This window comes from Coloeus monedula, assembly GCF_965178545.1.
Source record: "Coloeus monedula genome assembly, chromosome: 1".
Classification (NCBI taxonomy): Eukaryota; Metazoa; Chordata; class Aves; order Passeriformes; family Corvidae; genus Coloeus; species Coloeus monedula.
This window is the reverse complement of record NC_138781.1, coordinates 7,401,169-7,425,907: the sequence shown is the minus strand read 5'-3', so window position 1 is coordinate 7,425,907 and position 24,739 is coordinate 7,401,169. Positions and strand designations below refer to the sequence as shown.

The following is a 24,739-nucleotide window of genomic DNA, read 5'->3' as shown; positions in this document are numbered from 1 at the left end:
AAAATTTGAAATGCTTTAATCCTGGACTTGGAAAAACATACAATACAAGATATTATGGGACATGCTGCTCCCTGTCTGGCATTCACACAAGGCTAGAGAAACAGTTCAGTGTTGTGGCTGAATTGAGATCACAGCTTCTCTCTCAAGAGCAGCTTAATGTAATCTGAGGTCACAAACTGACTCCTGGGCAAGTGTTACATATGATATTTAACTGTCTCAACAGTCTATCTGCATGATTTTGTCCCTGAATGGACACAGATCCTCTTAATAAAATGACCAGAAAACAACCACCACAGTGTTTAAATCATCATCAGCATGAGGGTAGGGTATGAAGGATTCCCTCTGAGGCTGATGAGTCCTCTACAGACACTGCCAGTGAGTGGTCTTCTACCAACATCAGCCTTTCATCTCTTTTAAATACAAGTAAATTCCAGGCTAAGAACAGTGGGACCTACCAGAGTAGATGCCATCTTCCAAGTATCTCTCTCAGGGCCAGAAATCAGTTTTTCTCTTTGGGGAAAACCTCAATGAAACAATAATCCTACCAAAACCTTGACCTCAAGGAGAAGATCACTCATACCTGTCTGTGCAGCCAGGCATCGCTCTCGTCTTCATGTTTCTGAAACACAAAAAGATCATTAATACCATACTTGTCACATATTATATTTTGCCTATCGATGCAGGAAGCTGTCAGATTGTAGTTGAAAGGTTGTTCAGAAATACGAAGAAACTGTTCAAATATTTGTTTCTGGAGTGGAATGAAGTGGCTGCTTTCCTTGACTTTCTTCCCTGATGGATAAGCATTCACTAGATCAAGAAAGCATTTTACTCATACAGACAAAACACATAAATCCACAAGATACATTATTCCCCAAAGAAATAAAGCTTCTTAAGAAATAAATAAAGGTTGAAATGAAAATTATTAAGAAAAAAATTCTCACCATGCTCTATGCACAGAATTGCATCATTTTTTTCAAGGGATGGATGTAGAAGAACAATTTTATACAGTGGAAACATATGTCAGTTTAAATGATGGAATGTGCTAATCCAGATTTTATACCAATACACCGTTTGTATTAGTGCATTTATAGAAGGGATTAATTAACTACAATTAAGGCATGTGTAGATAAGCATGAGCTGGTTTTAATGCCATTAAATACATATAACACAGCTAGAATGTTGCAAAGATATTTAGGCCGCAAACTGTTGAGGTGTGTGAGCTTGTGTGAGGGATATCAAGACAGGTAATCACTCTCCCTCACACACACAGAGAATGTTTTTGGATTTCTAGGTGTTGAAAAAGAATTAAAAATTGTGAACATTGTTTATATTCTGTCTGCCTAAATTAACGTGTGCCAGCTGACTTTTCATCATGTAAAATAACTTAAATACTTTCTCCTTGCATGGGTTATGAACACTGATGGCAAGTGACTGCTGTGCTAATCTCCCCTACCTTGGTGCAAACCCCTGTGGTGGCGTCGCAGAGCGTCAGGATGGACACGTTCTGGGCCCTGTTCAGCCAGTTCACTGCCACCTTGGTGCTGGTGGCCCATTTCACCATGGTGATGTAGTAGTCCCTGCAAACACAGACATGCACAAACCAAATCACAATGCTGCCATCCTAATGAACTGCCACATGGCAGAGCAGTTGGGGGCTGATGCAGGCAAACAGTTCAGGAGAGACTGATGGTTTTAAAGAACATCGTGTGCTGATGTCTCTAGGCTGCTTTATGTATGGATTTCAACCCCTAAAAATGACATCTTTAGGGCTGTGCAGGTGTTTTATCTGCCACTTCTGGAAGTCATTTTCAAAGAAGAGACGAATACAGAGATAAAGAGTCTTTCAAGCTATTCTGTCTTCCGAGAAGGACTGAACTGCCCGGAGCTACAAACTTATGCACAGGTGGAAAAGAAATTGCAACCCATTTTCATTCTGAGCACACTAACCTGAGCTGACTCAGACCCATCACTATCAATGGTTGGGTTCTTTATGCTTACGAAAAGTTGATGGCCTCTGAGTATTCCAACTACACACCAAAGTATCCAGGAGTGTTGCAGTAAAAGACAAATAGTAAGAAGGACAGAATTTGGAGTGACACAGGGTTTCTGTAAAGCAGATGCAGTTGGTTGCCATAAAGTCATGAGCAGAGATAGTTTGCACGAGCAAAACCACCCTCCCACACTCCCTGCACCATCTTATTGCTGGACATATTCAGGTTGTGATGATGCCTGGAGTAAATCGTGGGTGTGGGCGGCACAGTCCTGTAATCGGTATCTTCAGGAAAAGTCCTGTACAATAGTGAGGAGTGCAATCACTTAGGCTGGGCTGGAAAATACAGGAATAAATTCACTGATGGTTGCCTTATTAGAGCCAGGGCATGGTGCTACCAGACATCCACCTCTGCAGCAATTCAGGGCTCCACCACTTCATTTGTACGGCACAACTCCGGCTGAACCGTCAAAGCTGGTGATGTTATGATAAACTGCTGGGCTATGTGGGCCAAGACATCCTTAAAGCATAATACGACTTTTTACAGCATACAGTCTATAAAAAATTTATTAGTTCATTTGTTTGCTATAAAATATGTATAAGGAATTGTTGCTCTCATTGGAAATAACGTGCTGTGTCGCTGGAGAGTCCTTCATGTTCTGGCAAGAGCTCCTGCATGTACTGAAGAGAAAGGGCAAAAGCACAAAGATTTTTGTCTAGGAAAAGAACAAGTTGGAAATTGATTTTGTACTTTTCAGTAATATTTAGTGCCTGAAATTGGCTGGGGGAAAAGGAACAAAAGGCCTCAATGCTTACATCTACTGCACTGGGGGAAAGGATATGCCCAGGTGAGACAACAGCAGTCTGAAAATTTAGAGCCTGAAATAAAATTGTAATTTTACTCTTTATCAGCAACAGCATAGGCCCTAAGAGGAAAAAAACAACACGGCAAAATTAAACTGTATAACTGTCTCTTCTTTCTCTCCAAAATGAACTGAGCAGATTCAGTCTCCCCAGAAAAGGAACTTGATTTTAGTACTTATTGTGGCTTGGAGCATTTTTTCCATAAATCCAATTTAAAGTTTCAAGGACATATATTCATTTTTACATCCCTCTCACTGTTTGAACACAGGAGCCACAGTTCTTTATCAGGAACTTTAAATTATTATTTTAGGTGTATCAAGGTGTTCCCTACAACCCCAGAGAAGGGCACGGAGTCTCAATTTCTCTCTGAAGCCTCTCCCAGCCATCAAGACTAGGGATAACTCAGCCCACAGATAACTGCATATAGTCATTATTCCAGTTTCTGAGTAGTGTGGAGTCTTTAATTTCATTTAGTTCCCTTCACATCTCTTCTACAGGACAACCAAGCTTTATGGTTCCCATTTTGCACAGGAAATGAGACAAGAAGGTGCGATTCATCTCAGATAATTTTAAACATTTGCTGCTCCTGCAGCTGCACTGGTTAAGCAGCCAGTGGTGAGAACACAGGAAGTCAGTGCATTTCCCAAGCCCTCTCTGCCTGACCTGTCCCTTTTTATATGGAGCTGATTTAAGGGAGAACCTGTTTCTTCCATAGAACGAAATCTGTACCCGCAGATACTCGACCGCTGCGTTTATAGACATCCACATCAGAGCAAAAGGGAAAGGACACCCTGTCTGAGCCCTGCCAGGGAGGGTGGAGCCATCCTGAGCTTGCAATGGATTTCGCCATCCCAGTAAAGACATTGTTGGTTTGGTTTGCAATCATCTGAGACTGGTTATTGTGCAGCACCCCAGTTCATGCCCCAGCTGTCTGTGGCTGCTTCCTGGAGGCAGGCATCCCCAACAACTCTACAATATGAATACCTACAGTATGACCATGGGAACAAAGCCACAAACGCCACAAAGAACAGGCAGTGATTTATTACAGGCCAAGGGACAGGCAGCATTCCAGCCCATGGTCCCTGGGGCACAGACAACTCCTGTCTCAGATCCAGACTGGAGTTGTCTGAGTTTTTTCCATTATTTGTCTGCTTCTGGCCCATGCAAGGGCCAGGGATGATTTTTGCACTCCAGGGAGATAACATCATTCCTCAATTTGTCACCAGAGATGCAAATATAAGAAATAAGCTGCATCATGATCCAGTTCTGACCATCTGCTGATGAAACTCTTGAGGTCCGGTGGTTTTCACCAAAATAAAAAATGCCTGTCAGGCATTAAATGTTATACTACTACTTTCCCCCCCCTTCAGTTTCAACCCCTTCCTTTCACTTTCTTTATTTTTACAGAAAAGCATGGCATTGGAGAAAACTTGACAAAAATGTTCACAATGAAAGATATTTAAAAACAACAAGTGATTGATACTGTGCATTTCACCCCCAAATATGTTTTCCCATCATCATCTTTGCTTTGTTTTTTCTTTTTTTTTCTTTTTTTTTCTTTTTTTTTTTTTAACTGAAAAATATCCATTTTCTGTGGAAAATTTCTGTCTTCTTTCAATTTTGAAGGAAAAAAGGCCATGGTATATCTTCACTTTATCATCAGCTTTATTAATTGTACTAAATCACTTTGCTCCAGATAAAAAGAACACAAAATGCCACTCTGTCCATATATCATCTGCACCGAGCACATTGAAATGCTTCAGATAGGATGTGTCTGCTGGAAGATCCTTATCACCAGCTTCCCCTGCTTTCTTGAAACTCCCTTCTCTAACTGAATGTGTAGTACATCCCTCTTGCCTATTTCAATGAAATTTTATCACACTGATCCTCCCATTTCAGAAAACATACACATAATGAAAGTGCACCCCTATTGCTCTGACAGCACTACTTCTATCATCCCTAGAGATGGCAATGGTTGTGGTTTTGATTAAATATACAGGAGCTAATTAATTATGATGTATTTTGCATCATTTTGCAATATTGATTGCAACCAAATAAATTACAGCCACCCATAACCACATAGAACAAATTTATTAGCAACACTTGGATCCTGCAGTCAGAAGTTATTGCTGTAATTAAAACCTTTCTGAATCTCTCTGTTTGAAGAGAATGCTACCAAAAGGAAATTATGTTTTTCAGGTGCCACCAATCTGATACTGTGATGGGAATACTGTGATCCTGAATTCCCACCTGCTGTACACAGGTCTGAAGTTGTACTTTTGAAAGGCAAATGCCCTTTTGGCATGTGTTTGGCCACAGGTCACACATCATCTTTTGCATAAATGGGTTTAGGTTATTTTAAAGTTATTAACTGTAAACCTGTTTTAATATAATGTTCTATAAAATACAGATAAAAAGACAAATAATTTGAAAAAAAATTAGGCAGATTTACACAAAATTAAACTTTTTGATAGCAGCAGAGAAAGGTCTGGTGTTAAAAACTGTAAAATGATCTTGAAAAAAGTCAGACTCTGATCTAAAACCCCAAGGGAACTGGGGCCAGTATCCCAGGGTGAGAAAGCACCTACCTCATTCTCTGATCATCCGGGGGAGTCATTTCCAGGTCATGAGTGGGTCCATTCAGACCAATCACATGCAAAGAAATAGTTGGATTTTCCATTCCAACCTAGATTTTAAAAATTAATAAATGACCATATAATATACAACACAGAATGGTTTTGAATTATTATATCCCCATGGATTATAAAAAGCACTCCCACTGAAGGGGATATGGACTGCACTGCTGTGGTCTTTCACAGGGAGACTGCAAATCTGGGGATGTGGTGCAGAGGTGTGGAGGTTGGTATGCACAAACAAGGGGCAATTTTACTCAGGACTCTTCTACCCTTAGTAAAAAATTCTACTATTTTGCTATTTCCTGCATCTTTTGACAAAAGGTTCTCTAACAGGATGATGGTTGATATAGTAAAATACTGATTCAGTTTGTACTATAGGAAAAGGGCTGAGCCATTGTGATTTCCAAAAACCCTGCATATATCTGGGTATCTCTCCTGCTGAATTATGGTTCAATTTGGACCAGTATGTGAGGTCTTAGGCAATCAGTGCTTAAAGCAAGAAACCCAGAAGGGATGACTGCAGCAGACACCCCTGTACTGCTTTAGAGCAGGAAATGACAGCAATAACAGCAGCAGTGAGTCTGTGCTGGTGGAGAGCTGTGCCAGGGCTGGGCACCCACTGCAGGTCTCTGCAGTCAAGGGGAGATTGGCTCTTAAGTCTTTTCTGTCTTTCAGGCACAGCAAATCTCTAAAACCAATGACTCCACTGACATAAAGCCATCCTGGATACTCTAAGGAAGCCCAAATACTACATTTTCCTTCTATACAGAAGAAAATATATCTAAATAAAGAATATATGTATGTATGTGTGTATCTATCTATCTATCTATCTATCTATCTATCTATCAATATAAAAGCTAAATATAGAAATATATCTAAATATAAACATATCCAAATATTGAAATATAGAAATTCCAAACCCACAGACACCAACAATCCCATCCTGGAGACAAACTCTCAGACACCATCCAACTTCCGTCCATTCCAGCGTGGAAGCAAAATTGCTTTTGTGTGCGTAAAAAGCAAGGATTTTTAAATTTTATTTTCATTGTATATAGAATTACTAATTCTCATAGAACCAGAAAACTGCAATTTTACAAATGCAGCTAAAGAGTAATGGAGACCACGCTCACTGGGGAACAGCTGATCTTGCCCTGGATGTGTTTATTTTCATTGCCTGTGAGCGTGCATTATTAGTCTCCTGTCTGAGTCTACTGGAAAGAAACAATTATTTATTTCAACAGAACAGCAGGACTGACTGTTTTATTTCCCCTTACCTTTGGATAATGATATGTTTTAACAGTAGGGTAAATGATGCCTGTATATATCGGGATCTCCATGGTGGGGACTCTGGAGGCATTAATTGTTGCATATGCCAACCTGGTGCCATCAGGAGACCACCAATGAGCAATGTGAGTCTTCAAGATCTCCTCTAATTAAAAAAAAAAAAAAAAAGAGAGGACAGAAAAAAAAAAAGGGCTATTAGAGGTAAATTACTATTTAGCAACAAATGAAACAGAGCAGATATGAAAATCCCAGTCTAATCACAGCACAGGGAGGATGCCACAGGAATATCAATCAAAAATACTCATCAAATTATGCCATATACACAAATGAACACAATTGATAACAATTACTCTGTATTTATAGGTTATTAGGCTTAATTACCTTTGCTGAAGAAACATCAAATTATTCATATTAGTAAGCACATTCATGACAGCACAAAAGGCCCTGCTGCTCCTGCCGTGTGTCCTGCACATGATTAGAGTTCACAACATCCGACTAGACACATACCAATCAATTCAAACAGTGCTTATGAAAGAGCTTCAGCAACTATTTAAATATTCCTAAGTTCTGTTGCCAGTTGGGAATAAACAAATATAGCAATTTCCTGTAACTTATGAAAGGCTTCAGAACAAGATACCAGGCCTCAGAGTCTATGCCTTGGATACCACCTTGACTTTTGTCCCTATTTCGTATTTTAAATCGCTTTTACAAGGCAATTTGCCATAAGTAGCCAGGGTTAGAGCCTGATCCTTTATACCACTGACTTTTGGGATTTTTGAGATCTCAGTAATGTAGTTGCCATTGAAAAGGTACTTAGAAAGATGTCAATGCAAACATGTCAGAGTTCAGGTATGTAGGGAGAAAACAATATTGCCATCATGTGAAATTACTTTTAATACTAGTTCTCATTAAATTAGAATTCAAATAACTTCTAAGTTCTAATACTTTCCATATCATCTAATATCCTTCATTGTAAAGATGAACTTATCTTACAGATTTGCAGAAAAGCTATAAAATTGACTCTTGGTCCAAAGTGTCTCCAGTTACTGACATTTGGAAGACATTAACTTGGCTTTTTTAAACCTCCCATTTTGTGAAAGACAATAACGTAATCCATTTTCATTAAGAGGCTTAATATCATGTGAGTCATTCCTATTTAAACCACCAGAAGGGCTTGCATATGCTGTACAGATTGATGGGCAGGAAGATGGGTCCCATTACTTTAATGTGAGAATAAAAATTAAAGAGGCTGCAGAATGTTCACCATGAAGTCCTGCTGCACAGGTCCAAGCAGCTCCAATATCTGCTGCCATCACCGGTCATTGGAAAAAGAGATGAGGATTTTTTGAATTCAGACCCACCAGGTTTTTACACCACCGTCTGATGACCCCCCCAGTCCAACTAGGACGTCCCTCTGATGAGCAGAAACTCACCAGAGAAGATTTAATTAAAAAAAAAAAAAAAATTGGATGAGCAATCCTTGGAGAATAGACAATTATATTCATCACGGGGCAAGTAAACACTTTGTTAATCAAGACTTGCATATGGCTTGGAATAAAACTCAAGGTACTATCAGAGAGGGTGCAAGGGAAAATTAATCCTCAGTACTTATGGTTTTCATAAATAACAAATTAATTAATCAATGCTTAATGGCAGCATGTAAATGAGGTTTTGGAAAGATATTTGGGAAGTTAGAAATGTTTCATGGGAAAGCACATCTGGCAAATTTGCTCTGCTGCACTGTCCCACCTGTTATATGTACATTTAAAAGATGTTGCTTTTGACTTTTATATTGGTTGGCCATTAAAGAGATAATGAAGAGCATAAAGAAAAAGGAGTAAAGATGGATGGCAGATGAATCCTTGACATTTTAACATTAATTAGGAATGACTTTATTCAGCAAACATTTTCTCCAGGATCTCAGACTTAATGAAGCAGTTCTGCTGAAGGTCATACATCCAGAAAGGTTTTAGTGCAGGTTTTGTGGTCCTCTGTTAATGAGATTTAATTGAGTGAACCTTTGCCTTGAAACAAAGCCAGGACCTTGCTGTTGTTAGAGAGATCAGTTAGTTTTAGCAAACCAGAGAATATTCTTATGGAATATAGAATAGGTTAGTACCAGAAATTCCCTTCAGCTGAAAGAAAAAATGATTTGCAGACAATTTGTTCTTGGAGACAGTTTATTCCTTATGTGTTTGCATTTAGCACATGCTCTGAAAATCAGTTGCATTCAATATTGCTGGGTCTTTTTAAAGTTAGTTCAGGTTCTGCCTCATGTGTATGAAAAACCAGGCTCTCCTTAAACACCAAAGCCCCCCTACCTATATAGACCATGACCTCCTGACTAAAAGCATAAAGTGGTAACTCATCAAAAAACTTTTGCTCTCTTCCCCAGAGCATGCAGAGACATGATGTCAGGATGCTGTGAGTGAGCTGCTGAGACTCCTCACAGTCAGATCCTGGTGGCTCTGTGCTCCTTCTTTCTCTACAGTTTTTCCTGCCAGCCCCAACAGGGCATACAAACCTGAAAAATAGTGAGAATAAAGTGTGCGGTTCCCTTAGCTGAAAAAGGCTGTTCAGACCTGCTGGCTGGGTTCAAGCACAGGGTCTGAGGCAAGTCAGTGCTTATTCCATGTCAGCACATTCAGTAATGAGCCACTCTGAAAACACCGGGATGACCCTGCTCATGAGTAGTGACTCTGCAGTGGGGACGTGTTAGCCAGTGATGGGTTTGTGCTGAGGGAGTATTACAGGATGTGTATTTTAATCCTTCTAGCTGAATAAGGCCCAACTGAATGATCATTTCAATGCTGTGTGAAACAAAGACTTTTCTAAATTAACAGATCCTCAGTAAGGGCATTTGAAGTCCCAGGTCAGAGTATATTCAGTGACAACAGGGTGTATATCCATTTTAGAGACTTCAATGTCACTGGAGGAGAGAAGAAACTGGAGGCAGTAACAGAGGTGTGAGGAGAGGAATGTTCCCTGAGCTGAATTCAAGGCTGATGCATTAGTGCATTACATGGGTGGCTGTCTTTGGAATCAAGACCTGAGCAGCATCCAGAGCAAACCAGGCTGCCCAAAGTGGGAATGCCATCTCTTCTGAAGGATGTGTTTCCTGATGGATGCTTTCCTGCTCACCATCAGAGAGAAGAATGAGAAGTCCCCTGCTTCGGTTCTCAGCTGCCAAGTAACAAACTGTGGTGAATCTGAGCTTGGATGCAGCACTTAGCTATGATACAATGTGGGTAATCCCTGGAAAGACTGAACAGTGGATCAGAAGTTGGGCAGACATTTCTAGTAGGTGTGTCACCAAAAATTAGCCCAGCATGTGTATAAAGATAAGCAGCCACCTACTTGTTTCAAACTGCAATTTAATTCCAGCAGTACTTGCAAGAGCAGTGAAATGGGTGACTTGTATCTTACCTGAGGTAACAAACTTCTCAAGGAATCATAGGAAATGGGCCTCAAAGAGACTCCAAAAGCCCTCTGGCTCATTCCTCCATGGACAATATCCACCCCAGTCCTGTAAAATCTTCACTACTGGATTTGGCTATTCTTTTTAATACTTGTATAGCACCTTTAGCCATAGAACTCAAACATTTTAATTATCATGTCCACCTCTATCTAAGCACTGAATAGTCCCAGTGAAGTGCATTCAGACCTCTGGCTTCCCTGATAGACTCAATGCAGGGAAAAGCACCAGGCCTTTATCTTGTGGAATCTCAGTGGCAACCAGAAGGTTCTGGAAAAAAACTGTTGTATGCACCACATTTGGAAATCCACAGAGATGGTTTTAATGTCCTGAACCATAACCTGCTATTGGGGCATTTCTAAAGACATTTCCATGACAAATCCACTTCCCAACCTTGCACAGAGCTCTAGACTGTTAGAGTTCCTCTTTGCTAATAAGCACATGTAAATGCCATGGCTATGGGCATTTCTTCATGCTTTTCTAAAAATCCAACTAATTCTGCAGCCTTTGTCCATCCTGAATGATATTCGTGAATTTTAACTTTCTGCTGAAAATGGCAAAGTTCTGGCCTGCTCTTTGGGAAAAGATGGAGCCTCCACCAGTGACTGACTGAGAAATCCATTGGTAGCTTAGAGATTTCTTCCAATTTTTGAAGTTGACAAAAAAAGGAAAAAGGTGGTATCAGGAGAAAAAAACTGAGAAAAAGAAATAATTTGCAAGTGAAGAAAAATATTTTTCCTGGGCCTTCTTATTAGAAGACACAAATAACTTGCAATTTTCTAGTTGAGTTAACAGAGACAGAGACTTGAACAAGACGGCAAAGACTCTTGGACAGACAAGTCCTCTGACAGTCTGGCAGGTACCACTGCAACTCTTTTGGACCACTTAAAAAAAAATAGAAAAAGAATTAGAAGGCATTAGCAGTTTAAGATTTCAAAGCTCTCAGGACCAGTATTATTCATTGCTGTGGTAAAGCACAGCTGTTCTGGGGACTGTAGCCAATGGTTCTGTTTGTGTGATGTACTGTAGCTGATGCTCAGATCATGAAGTGTTTGGTGTACTGAAGATACTTTGCTGTTTTATTAAAACTGTTAATAAAAAGGAATTTTAAGCAAAATGAAATTAAAGCCTGACATAAAGGGAATGGCTTACTTTGGGAAAGAAAGCTCAAAAGAAATTGTCAGTAGGACACATCAAAAGAACATGAGAGGAAGAGAGATCAGAGAACAGCAAGAGGGTCTAGGAAAGGAGAAAACAAAGACTACTGAGATAGTGAAACCCCAAGGGTTCTCATAGAAACATCAAATAAATACAAATGCTTATTTGACAGCTGCCATCTGTTTTAAAATCAATTACTACATCATCTCAAAGCACCAACCACATGTCCAAATCGATTACTATTGTACAGTGGGAAAGCAAGTATTTTTAGTTAAGGAAAGCTCATTGTTCCCATTGGCTTTTACAGACATGTGTTTCAGGAATGGCTGTGGAAAATGACCTTTTATTCTATACAACCAAATTTTTCTCTCAGTTGCTGTAGTGTAGGCCTTCACTGACTTCCATTAAATCATTGTAATAGGTATAAAATGAGTGTAAAAAGTAGTTATGTGTATGCAAATACCATAAAACTGTTTTAGATTACCATATCCAATCTCCATTTTCCTGTGTTGACATTATTTTGTGCTGATGTCAGCAACAGCCCTGCAGAACTATTGATTTCAGAGCAATTAATCCTCTTTCACAGTTGTTTAATTGAATCAGGTGGAAAAAAAAAAAAAGCAATTTTGCAGGTCCACTGAACAATTCAACAACCTTTTATAGAAAAATATAAAAATCTATGTGGCTGAGGGCAAACTATGGGTTCAGCCCAATTAAACAGTTCCTGACCCTGAGATTAGCTCAGCTGGCCAGAGCATGGTGCTGATAACACCAAGGGTGTGGGTTTGATCCCTGTACAGGCCATTTAGGCCATGAAGAGTTTAACTCGATGATCCTTGTGGGTCCCTTCCAGCTCAGAATATTCTGTGAATCTGGATGCAAACAACAATCCTTCTCAAGCTGCTATTTTCCAAGAGATCCCTAAGAAAAATGAGCTGCAGTGCTCCCAGAGATCCTTAGGAAAAACAAGCTGCAGTGCTCATCCCTGTGGCCCTTTATTCCTGCTTGGAACACAGTCTCCTCTGCCACTGACAGGCAACAAGCTTAGGAAGAATAGACTATTACTTGCTTTTGTGGAATTCTTGAGGACGTGCTTTAGAGAGCACTTTATAAACACCACATCCTTGATCCCAAATCTCATTGTGGAGGGTGAGCAGCTCTCGTGTGTTCAGCAGCCATGAGAAGGTGGCAGCCCCTCATCCACGGGAAAGGAGCCCAGCCAGGAGTTCTGCATCTCCTCAAGCACAGGGAAGGTGTGGGATGCAAGTATCGTTAGTTCCTCTTAGTCATCTGGTTTAATTGCTGGAACACACTCTGTTTTCTGCTCAGGCTGTCTGGCAGCCCCTTGCTCCTGCAGAACATCGTGTTGAGACAGCAGGCAAGGGTTTGGCCAGTGCTTTTGCCTCCCCGTTGCCAGATGCTGAGGGCTGGGAGAGAAGCTCATTTCAGCCAGGGGGTTCATGCTGGGCACTGGGGGCAACCACTCTTCCTGTGTTCTGTGTGGTCAGCAAGGTCATGTCTTACCTCCACATCTCTAACGTGGGCCCCAGAGCTGCTGTGTGGCCTGAGCCAAGCCCAGGCTTGGCAAACAGGCAAACCCCACCAAACGTGGACACAAATGGGCTGTGGTCCACCTTCACTTCTGTGAGATGGACGTGGCTCTGGGTGACAGCACCACAAGCTGCAGTGCTCCAGCAGCAGACAAGTCACTGTGGGATGCTTGCTAATACCTGGCCAGGATCCCTGAGGGAACACATGGGAATGAAGAGCAAACAGTGTCCAGAAAAGCCAGAGTGTACACATCAGAGGCAACTCTGCCAGCTAGCCTGGCCAAATCCTGACCACTCCAGCCTGGACTCCTCATCACAGTCCCAATTACCAGAAATATCCACCAGTGCTGCTCTAGGACAGTCTTTAGGATACCAATCCCCAAGAAGCAGGATGAGATCATGTTAACATGGGATCAAGCTCCTGACAGACACAAGAGATTTTCTGAGGCTACTAATTTCACCCCATTTAGAAATTGTCGATTTAATGTTTGTGGTTTGTTTGTGTTGCTTTTTTTTCCCCTGATTCATTGATTCTTCTAATTTGTTGTGTTTCCAACACTAAAGGATCCTGTATTTGCCATATGAGTCAGGGCAATAGGGGTGTTGTTTATAAAGTTATTGGCATGCAGCTGCCAAACCTTCTTTACTGTTTGAGTGCTTGGGGACTTCAAAGGCTGGTTTTATTGAACACCAGCCTGATCCTATCCTCAGGTACACCTCTACAGACCCTACAGAACACACACAGGAGGCCAAGCTCAGACTGTAATAACGAAGAAATAATGAATATTTAAAATCTCCCTCAATCCTACAAAGAGATTTGTTAGAAAAAAACCCCAATCAACCATTGAACAAAACAGATACACACACACAAGTGTGAGATGTCATCTGAGATGTATTCTTACAAATAAGGGAAGTCTTCAACGATTTGAAAATGCTCAGTGTCTCCTCCAGGCCACCTTCACATTGTGACACACTGAGTGCACTCAGCTCTGGAAATCTCACTTGAGGTGCAAAAAGCCATGGAGAGGAGCTGTCCCTCAGGTTTCACATGGACCCTGGGTATCCAGCAGGAGCAATGAGCAACTCCCCACGAGGTTTGGCACCTCTCCAGTGCAATCACAGCAGACAGGCAGTTTTACCATGTGTCATACACAAAGCAATACTATCCTGTTGGCACATCAGTCTTTTGGGGCCTGATTTGCAATAAAAGCTGTTCTCTTTCCAAAAAAACACACCAGAAAAATGTTGAGTTGCCTCCACATCCTCCCTCTCCTCTTTTTAGAAGCTTCTTTCTCTGTCCTTCTGGGTTTTTGTCACCTGTACCCCATCCTTAGGAACCCTTAGTTTTCAAAAGCATTAATGATTAATGCTCACAACAGCTCCTAACAATTAGTAGGTGTCCTTTACTTGTGTGAGTCAGTCTCAGTGTCAGTAACCACCTTTGGACCACGATGACAAGACTGACATGCAGACACCGGCAGGTCTGTGATCTGTCAGGATGTCCATGTGTAATAATGAAAATGGGGGCTGAATATCAAAATAGAAATATTAGAGATCCTATCCTCAGCTATTCCTGTTTCCAGCAGTCACTCCACAGAGCAAATGTATCTAGGAAGCCCATCCGCAGTGGCAAACTGCTGTCTGCCACTAATGTATAATAACAACGTGTTTTTCCATCACCTGGCACAAACTTAAACCCACAGCCTGTTGTCAGGTCTTCATGAAAGCCTGTTAGCTGAAGGCACTAAATCTGTAGAAACACTTCCCGGCAGAAATCCTCTGAGCAATTTGCAGTGTAGATCACTGATGTGGGTAAACGCCCTCTGCAAGGTCCTGTCATACCTTCTCAGTTGTTAAGGGCCCAGACCAGAGAGAATTCACATGGCCCAGGTGAAGTAGGGCTCCTTACCCCTCTGGTGCCACTGAAAAGGTTGCTATGGCTGGGAATGCAATTTGCTTATCTGTGCAATGCAGTGAGACAAACCAAGGCTTTCATTATATGCTGAATATTACTCTATTCAAACCTGCTCAAGTAGCTTCGACTTCACCTTTCCTTTAAATTAAAAGTTACAGGTTCTTAACGAATCTGTGGGGTTTATGATAGGAGGAAGATGGACAGCCAGCCTTGACACAGGGGATCCATTTCAATAGCTACAGATATATCAAGAAAGTTAGTGATCACAAAACCCTCTGAACCAAAAATTCATTAGATGATTGCAATAGTTCAAGAACACAAGTGCCCAAAAGCAATCTCTTTTAACATTTCATAAAGAAATATGAATGATAAGAAGACTGAACAGCCTGACATTGCTGTTAAAGAACTTGGTTCTTCAACCCCATGGATTTTTATCAGCACTTGCACAAGCTGTCTTTCATGTGAATTGCTTGCATGATTTATTCACCCTGAGCAGCACCTGCTAGTCACCTAGTCTGAGTGCTAATAAATGTCAGTTAATATTGCAAAATACAGCCCTGCTTCATGAAATGGGAACTGGAGCACACTGACTGAATTTGGTTTAGCTCCTAATTCCTTACTGGGTTTAAACTGCTGAAGTAATTGAACAGCCATTAAAAAACCACTCAGGGTATATATTGCCCTGTTATGGCAATATTCCCAGAGGTTTCAACTTGAACAGTGACTCAGGACCTGGCTAACTGAGAGATTTAGATCAATAATGACTCAGAGGATGAATCTGATTTTACAGGACTGAATAATCAGAGGAACTACTGAGATCAATAGAGTCACCAAGGAATAATAAAAGAAAGAGAGCTGGATAAAAACAGAATTAAAATTAGCTTGCAGCAATATTTCAGAAAAAATGTTCTTATAAAATAACAGGAACATTTATTATTAATGAAGGTAATGGTATGTAATCAGATTATGGCACTGATGGATCAGTGGGGTTTGACTGTGTTTATCAGAGTTGTGGCACTTGCATGTTGAGCAGAATTCTGTTCTTCCTGGGTGTGTGTCTTGAAGGTCCTCCACTCTGGACTCAGGTAAGCAAAAAGAAAAGACAAACATCCCTGCAGGATAATGTCCACCCATCAAAATCTCTTTTATCCCTGCTACCAGGAAACACTTTCTTTTATCAATATTTTTGAGCTGTAGACTCACTCGTGTGCAGTAACCCTAAATCTACTGACAAAAGTAAAAGGAAATTTGTGTCCCTGGGGCAGGGGCACCAACCAGGTCTGTGCAACTCCAGCTGTCAGTGACAGCCTAGAAACTCCCAAAAGTGAGATAGGAAATAAACCCCGGTGGGTTTGGTGTGCAGAATGCCCAGTGGGGAAATTCCAGTAGATCCAGAGGAGGCCGGGAAGAGGATCAGAGGCCTGGAGCACCTCTGCTGTGGAGGCTGAGAGCTGGGGTTCTTCAGCCTGGAGAAGAGAAGGCTCCAGGCAGAATTTTTTGCAGCCTTTCAGTACTTGGAGGAAGCCTCTAAGAAAGATGGGGACAAGTTTTTAGAGAGCCTGTTGTGACAGGACAAAGGGTGATGGTTTTAAACTGAAGGAGGGTAGATTAGATATATGAAAGAAGTTTTTTACAATGAGGGTGGTGAAACACTGGCACAGGTTGCCCAGAGAGGTGGTGGATGCCCCATCCCTGGTCATTCAAGGTCAGGTTGGATGGGGCTGGGCTTGGTCAGGCATGGGGTGCTCGGTGCCCAAGGCGTATTTGCCATCACAGGCACCACCCCCACGTACATCTATATTCGCCAAGATTATTATTTTTGAATTTATGACCATCTTAATTTCCTTGGAGACTCCAAAGTTTGTGTCTCTAATGATTGCTGGTTTTACTTTAAAGCTACAACAATTAGAGTCTTCTAAAGAGAGTTTTAATTGGATAGTGAATTAAATACCAGATGAGGCTGACTGTTCATAGTGGCAATGGAATTCCAGATATTTAAAATTCTTTAAAAATTTCATTGTATTTTGATTTGAGTTTTCTGTTCCCTGTTATACCTTGTTTCTCTTGGCCGTACACTGATTCCATTCTTTTCAACTTTTTAATTTCAGCTGACAAAAACTCTATCCATAAGCCAGCATATAAAAATTTCTGAAAAAATATCCCCAAATACACGGAAATACATATAAACACACACAGAGCCATGCAGTAACAGTGAGAAGAAATTGCCTGTATAATTGTCTCTAAAACTGGTAGGAATAAAACTTATTAAAAATCAATATCATAGAAAGGCAATTAAGAATTTTAAGGGGAAAAAAGCCCTGATTAATTAACTGCAAATTATAACTATTACTTTGAATTGCATTGTACAGAACAGGCTCAAATTACCAATTATCCCTGCCCGCTTTGTTCAAAGATCATGAATGTGCATTTTAATTTACGCTGGAGAAAGCTAAATATGCTGAGAACCAGCATGCAGAATTTTGCAGAAATCACTGGGGATGAGGGGGAACTCCCCCATTACCATATAAATGACATGCACAGACTTATAAATGACATGCAGTGGATCCAGCTCGTATTGTTCCTTCGGATGTAGCAGGCAAATACCGGAAATTAAAATACAGCTTATAACCTGCCAGATAATAAATGTAACCCATACTGCACAAATCCCCATCTACCAAAGATAATTTTGTCTGCTGTTTTTTGCTGATTAAGGGTGGCTTTGGAAAGAAATACCCTCCTTTCCCCTCTTTATCTGTTGCACTTATTGGCAGGATGGAGATGGCTCCATTTTTATCTACCCAACAGATCACAATACCTAACGTAGCATAATCTGAATTTCCAAGGTCATCATAGCCTGCTCTACCCTTAAAAAACTTCCTATTTAGTACTGAGGACAATTCCCACTTTAAAAAAAAAAAAACACCAAACCAAAAAAAACCAAACAAAATAAAACCACTGATTATAGCAGCTCCTTTTCCACTAGTATATCTTTACTATCCATTACATTAGCAGCACTGCTGTGTTGAGGACATGGCTGACCAATATTTCACTGCTCCCTGGCCCTGGTTTTGTGGGGTGTTTGCTGAGCACTAGGCACAGCTGGGCCACAGGACACAGCAAGCTGGCAAGAACTTTCCCACGGCCAGACTATGAAACATAGGTTTTGAAATGCCTCAAAATGTTCAGATGGCAAACGTTATGAAATTGCAAAGAAAATACCATTGTCCTTGCTGAGTAGGACCAGCAGTGGTGAGTTGTACTCTTTGCCATTTATTACCTATCACTAAAATCCCAGCCTTTTAACTCAGGTTGTTCCTGGAGTATTTGGATGTGGGTTACACTCAGAGGTGCCAATTTTAGTATGTATATTGTCCTTTCCTTCTAAGACTTCCTCGGCTGCCTTTCATCTTTTCTTGGTAACTTTCCTCCTGGAAAGCCCAGCAGCTCTGGACTGGCTGAACACTTGCAGCAGTGCAAGGTGGGTGCTCAGCCCTGCTCCTACAGGCACAAACACTCCTGTGTGGGAGGGTTCCTCAGGGAGGGAGGCTGTGACTTGCTCTTCAGGCTGCTTCCAAGTGATATTTCTCTGTCATTCCCTCCAGCCCCTGAAGATTTTGTGCTCCAGCCTGCAGCTATAAATCTCAATCATGTTGTTGGCATGTTGGGTGGAAGGTTTCTTCTTCATCAGCCTTAGCAAGATTCCACCAGGTTATGAAAATACTCAAAGCATGGTTACATCATGACTACACAGATTTTTTTTTTTTTTAGTGTGAAGAACATTTCTTTAAGGAATGCTAACAGGATATCTGGTTTCTGTTTTGCAGATTTATGTTCCCAAACTGAAAATGGGACCATGATATACTGCTATAAACACAACCACCTGGCTGACTAATTGCCTGTAAATTACCTTTCTGTGCCCCTTGTACTCAGACAGATGGTTTAATGTGGTTTTAAGTCCAAATTCATAACTGGTATAAGTAGTAATTTGTACTTACTAACATTCCAGTTCTTATTTTATAATGTGATATAAAGAAATGAAACTGTCAGGTTTGTCCAATAAGGACTGATGTGTTTGAAGGAGCCAAATCCACTCCTTTAATTTCTGTGAATGCACTCACGGTTCATTGTTTACTTGAGACTAAAAATAGACATTTACTCAGGAAAACTGTGAAGCCAAGCAATGATTTTATACTTTCTTTCCTTTTTCAAGTGGTCAGCAAAGTACACCCTCTTTCCACTAAGCTAAACTAAAAGCTTGAAAAGAAGTAAAGTCAGATTGGAGAAGTCACTCTCCATTTTCAGGCACAATTTAGCTTAGGGTAGAAGGCAAAGGGCTGTTTCCCCTCTAAACCATAACTCAGCTGTGCTCCCAAATGTGTATTTTCTCCTACAGAAAAAGATCAGGTCAAACATGGTACAGGGCAAGTCAGGAACCATCTCTGGATGTCCCAGGAAAATTATTTTGTTGGAACCAAAGCCAAATTCCTTGCGATCTGGCATTTACTGCCCTCAGTGGACTTGCATTTGAAATTTCCACAAAGTCCAAGCAAGTAGTTCATGCAGGTGAACATCAGTTCTGGGAGGGAACAGCATGTTGGCTGTTTTAACCCCAATTTGCTCAGTCAGGGACAAGCCTGGGCTTCAAGCAATGTGGCTAGATCCATCATGTTGCTGCCTTCTTCCTCTCCCAGGGAAAGAAGCTCTGCCAGGGCTGGATTGTGAAGTCTCAGTGGGATGAAGGAAAACACACCTCTTGGCTTCTCCACTCTTCCTACAACTTCCTTCAGCTGCAGTGCCATTCTGCAGTGCTGTGCTGTGAGATCTGCTCATTGAAGATGAACTTCGACCTCAGTAACTGGGAGATCCTGCACTACAGCCCTTCCAAATGGCAGCTCAGTTGTTGCTAGGACTGCACTTCTGTCGTGCTACTCCCACCTCTCACCTAGAGCCTCAGGCTCTCTGCTAACACGGCCAGAACAACTCCATTAAAGTTACCATTTCTCCTTTTGGGGTTTATTATCCTGTCTTGAATAATTTTAAATCTCACAAAAGCACTGAAACATTCCTGATGCACATCTAGAGTTCCTGGTTCACTACTTGCCAGGTCGGCATCCAGTTCAAATTACTCTCACTTGCAAGGTCAAAAGCAGATGCCCAAAATTCATAGGCAAACTCTCAAACAAGAGAAGTCCTGTAAGAAGCCTTGTGTTGTGGTTTCTCAAAAAACATAGCATTTTAGCTGGGTCATCCCCCAGAGAGAGTGTTTAAAGGACCCCAAGTTCCTGAGTGGGCAGAAGTGAGCTGCTTCTTCGTCTCAGTGTGTTGACACTGGGGCCATGCAGCAGGACATCAACTTCTCCCACCATGGCTCCGGGTCTGGTGCTTATCAGCAGTGCTCACAAGCCAGATTTACAGCTCCACTGACACTGCTGAAATGGGGAAATTTACAGGGAAATCCCCAGACCTACTCCCTGCTCCACAGAGCCAGACAATAATCACATCAACTCCCTGAACCTTCTCCTGACCCTCCCATCCCACCACTGTTCATCCATAGTTCCTGAGATATTCATAGTAATAGCAGATGTCAAATATTAGCAAAAAGGGATGAAAAGCACAAAAGGATTCTAAAATACCAACATTTAGCTGGAAAATTATTTATCCAGTGTATCATCACACAGGATATAATCTGGGCAAGGAGTGCTACATCACAGGGCTTTTAGACCCTTATCAAGAGCCTTCAGACATACAGCCCTCTGGGCAATTCACAGGGTGTTCGGGGTGGAGAGGAGGCAGAGCTAAAAAACAAGATCATTTAAAAGCACCATAAATAAACCTTTCTCTCCTCATGTGCTTATGCAACTTTGTGCTGTGCCTCCAAGGGGCAGCACAGCCTCAGCTATCGCATCTGAAATCCCTCAGCTGCTGGGGCCACAGCTCTTGCCTCCTGTCCTAGTCTCACCATTTCTAGCCTGCTGGTGATACTCCAGAATAACACATGACAATTTAAGGGTTAAGATGGGTCAGTTCAATAATCAAGTGAAGTTTAATTTTTAAAATGAGTTATTGGATCTTTTATGTCCATGCCTACAGTCTGAGGCAGAGGCTGGAAAATCAAAACAAATGCAATAAATACAGTGATCTCCAGATAATTCTCTTCAAGTAAGATTTATTTAGATGCCTGTTTTCAGACTGTTGCCTTCAATTTTAAAAGCAAGATAGCATGAAAACATAATGCTTTGCTTTTAGGAGCTGTTTTTCTTCAGCTCCATTTCTTACCAGTTTCTCAAATCTTTAATCTAGCTATTGTGAAAGCCTCCTTTAAGGAACTGCTTTTGATCTAGTCTTATGCAGTAGCTACTGATGGCTATTTTTTTTCTCCTGCTATTGTTGTTAAATCAAATATAAGACAATGACTCAACTTTGAGCAAAAGCAAAACTAATGTAGGAGGCAAATGATTGTGATTCATTTGGGTAAAAAGGGAAGGGCTGAAGCAATTTGCTCCCTTTTTCTGGGATTTGAAAGGCAGGTAAGAGTCCATCAGTCCCTTCAGGATGCAGAACAGTCTGACAGAGCTGGGGCAGCTTTAACAACAGACATTTGCCTTCTGCTCACAGGGTGCCCTGTGGGTTGGAAAGGTTCTTATTCCTGTGGAAATCACTAGGGACTGGTCCAGCCTTCCTGCAGAGTGACTCTCACAGATGCATCTCTCCAGCTGTGCATCCCTCATATCCTGTGACCAAAACTTAAGGGCACCTGCTGGGGGTCTGTGCTGGAGGTGAGCAGAGGGACGTGCCAAAACCAGCCAGATCTGGGTTTTCACACTGTGCTCTGCACTTTATTTGGTTTCTATGGACTAAGGTGAAACTCTCACCTCAGTTTGGTGTCCTAATTTCTCTCATCTCATCTAAAACCAGGTCAATAATTGTGCCTCAGTTTGCCTGTTTCTAAAAAGATGGTAATAATTCCTGTCCTACCAGGACATTATGTGAAGCTTTATTAATTGATGCTTGAAAAAGACATTAAGATCAAGACAGAATAATTACCTCAGTGGAGGTCATAATTAGACTTGTACCAAGAGATACATCTGAGCGTCATCTGTGCTGGTCATTGAATCTTTTTCTTGCATTTTATCTACAAGTGTGGGGGTGCTAAGGAGGGGAGCTGCTCTTACAGAGGCAGCCACTGTATTCAGCATGGATTCAAGCCCTTTATAAACCCAAACAGGCCTGTGCAAGGGATGTGGGGCACAGATCAGGGAAAGGTTCACGCTGCACTGAAGACAAGGAACAGACCTTGCAGTGGAGCAGGACAGAGTGGCCTGAAGGGAAAGCCAGAGAGGCCACCAGCAACCCCTGCCTTGGGAGGAGAGGCTTACCCGGCTCCCCTTGGCTGATGGTCAGCTCAGGGGTCAGCACTAATCTGATCAAAAGAGGGATTGTGAAAAGCTCATCCGACTCAGACTGTGAAATCATGCTCTTGAATCCTAATAATTTCTACAGCCAACCAGTTGTCACACCATGAGGAATTACCAGCTGAAGTTGGGGGGGGGAAGAGCAAGCTGACACAGTTTTGTGAATCCCAAATCCTGCTGTAGGCAGAACTTGAAGCATTTCCATAAAAAAAATTACACTTCCATATAGTGTGTTCTAAAAAGTACTTTGTGAAACACTAAGGCTCATGTTTCTAAATGTTATAGAACTGGGAAGTAACCCAGGATTATCAGAAGAATTTGAAAAAATCAAAATTAATGCAGAAACTTTGGAGATGATTTCAAGAAAACATACAACAGAATGATGGATTTTTGTACTCAAAAAAGCTTATAGATGACATCATTTTAAAAAGAGAGCTTTTCTTCCTATTCTTTTCTGCACTCTTCTCACTTTTCCACTGAATATTTTATGTAACAGCATTTTGAATTAAAATTCAAGTCAAAACCCCCACAAACACACCAACGAAGAACCGACGGCACACACTAATCAAAAGCAAAATAGGATTTCATCTCACATTGCTTCTTTCCAATCAGGATGCCATTTGCATACTATATTTTTTTCCAGCAAATCATGCAGATTTCTGGCTGTTTGCAGTTCTCCTCTCGAATCCTGATGGAGAGAGGAGCTGCTCCAACTCTCCACAGTCTTACCACATGGTGGCAATGTAACCTCCACCTTCCTGCTCAGGAGGTGAGTTGTCTCTGATTTCCTCCTTCATTACTTCTTATTCACTCTAATTATCATATTTGTAGGTGGCAATTACAGTCTTCTGAGTTTCTGCTTTCCATTTCCTCAATAAATTTAATAGAGGCTTGTTTGGTTTATTTTTCAAATAAACTCTGCAACATTTCTAAAGACATTAAACCCCGTAATATAAGAGTTTTTCTTCCAGTTAATGCAATATTGCATGTTTCTCTGATCTCTAATGAAGTTTTGAGGACCACTCTGGAACTGTTCCCTTTTGCCAACAAGCATTCATGTGCCCTTCAGTATTAACCTCTTCCTTCCAAGGCAGTACTTCTCCTCTTTAGCCTATGTTGTTCTTGTTGCCTCATCAGAATTGGGAAAGAGAAAAATCTCAAATGATTTAAAACAAGCTTAAAAGGAATCCATGAAATATAATAATAATAATAATAAATAAGAATATGTACTAAACAATAACAACAGAAAACAGTAAAAGATTCAGCCTGGAAAGGAATTACAGATGCAGAAGAAAAGCTGATCCATGAGGGATCATGCTTTTAAAATCACACTAAGGAGTAGAATTGTAATCTTCATTTTAAATGACTGTGATACTGATAAAATGAAAAAACAAGATCTATTAGTTACTACCTTTTAAAATCAGTATGCATCAAAAGTCTACATCTAAACTACAATGTAAACATTTTTTTCTGCACTTTTGAAAAAGTGTGGATTCTTCTCAGACTGGGATATAACTATTCCAGGTCTCAGAAGAAAGGCTTTATTCTCTGGTTCCCAGGCCAGGTGCCACAGATTTAAGGCTTAATCGATGATAGCCAAGAATAAACACTATTTAAGTCAGTGAAAACACTCAAAAAATATTGAAGCAAAACTCAGAGAACTTTAAAGAATATGTACATTTGCTAGAGGTATCAGCTTCTGCTTAACTGTATGATTCTGATCTGGATCTAATATATAAATCAGGGCATTGTGCATACTGAATGAGATTGTAATTGTTCATTTTACATCTACATTTCTGGCAAATTTGTCTGAACTATGGGAAATATTTCTCAGCTAAGAGTTTGAAATTCAAATAATCTGCCCAACATTGTATTTGCAGTGTGTGTCCTCTGCTGTATAATCAGTACCAGGTGAGATGAAGAGTAAATAATTTCTTGGTGTAGCTTATATCTATATGGCCAGTAGAGTTGGAAAACCACCTAGGACACCTCACTACATGGCAGGAAATTTTATGAATAAAAACACAGAGCACTTGATAGTTTGCTTTTGTACTATATGATACATCCACTCTCACTAAAATCTGAAAAAAATTAAAAGTGAAAAAGCATTGCTTCAAAATCTGCAGTTAAGGCATTTGTTAAGAAGTATTTTAAATAACCATAAATAAAACACAGTATTTAGCTCTTAGCAGCATTTTGTGTTCCTGTGCTGTTTGATGTGACTCGAAGCAATAGAATAAATTTTTCCACCCCAGAGTGACTTGCGAGAACTTTCATGGTCTTAAAACTTCTTATGGTTGGAGAATACAGCACAGCAAATTTTCAGTCATTAAAAATAAAATCAAAAAATAAAAACTAAAATAAACAAGGTATTCTAATCTTGATTTTCTGGTATGCAAACAGTAGCACAAACTGGCTGAGAGAGGGATCATTCAGCACCAGAATGACACAG

At 40.8% G+C, this 24,739-nt stretch overlaps 1 protein-coding gene across 1 annotated transcript in view; it reads right to left on the bottom strand.

The window, feature by feature from the left end:
• Nucleotides 1-24,739, bottom strand: part of DPP6 (dipeptidyl peptidase like 6) — a gene marked incomplete at both ends in the record, with an annotated part of 396,779 nt that overhangs the window by 44,221 nt on the left and 327,819 nt on the right. Inside the window, 4 exons of the mRNA XM_082277080.1 lie at nt 581-619; nt 1,454-1,577; nt 5,443-5,540; nt 6,768-6,922. Coding sequence (XP_082133206.1) covers nt 581-619; nt 1,454-1,577; nt 5,443-5,540; nt 6,768-6,922 — 416 coding nt within the window. The remainder of the gene's footprint in view (nt 1-580; nt 620-1,453; nt 1,578-5,442; nt 5,541-6,767; nt 6,923-24,739) is intronic.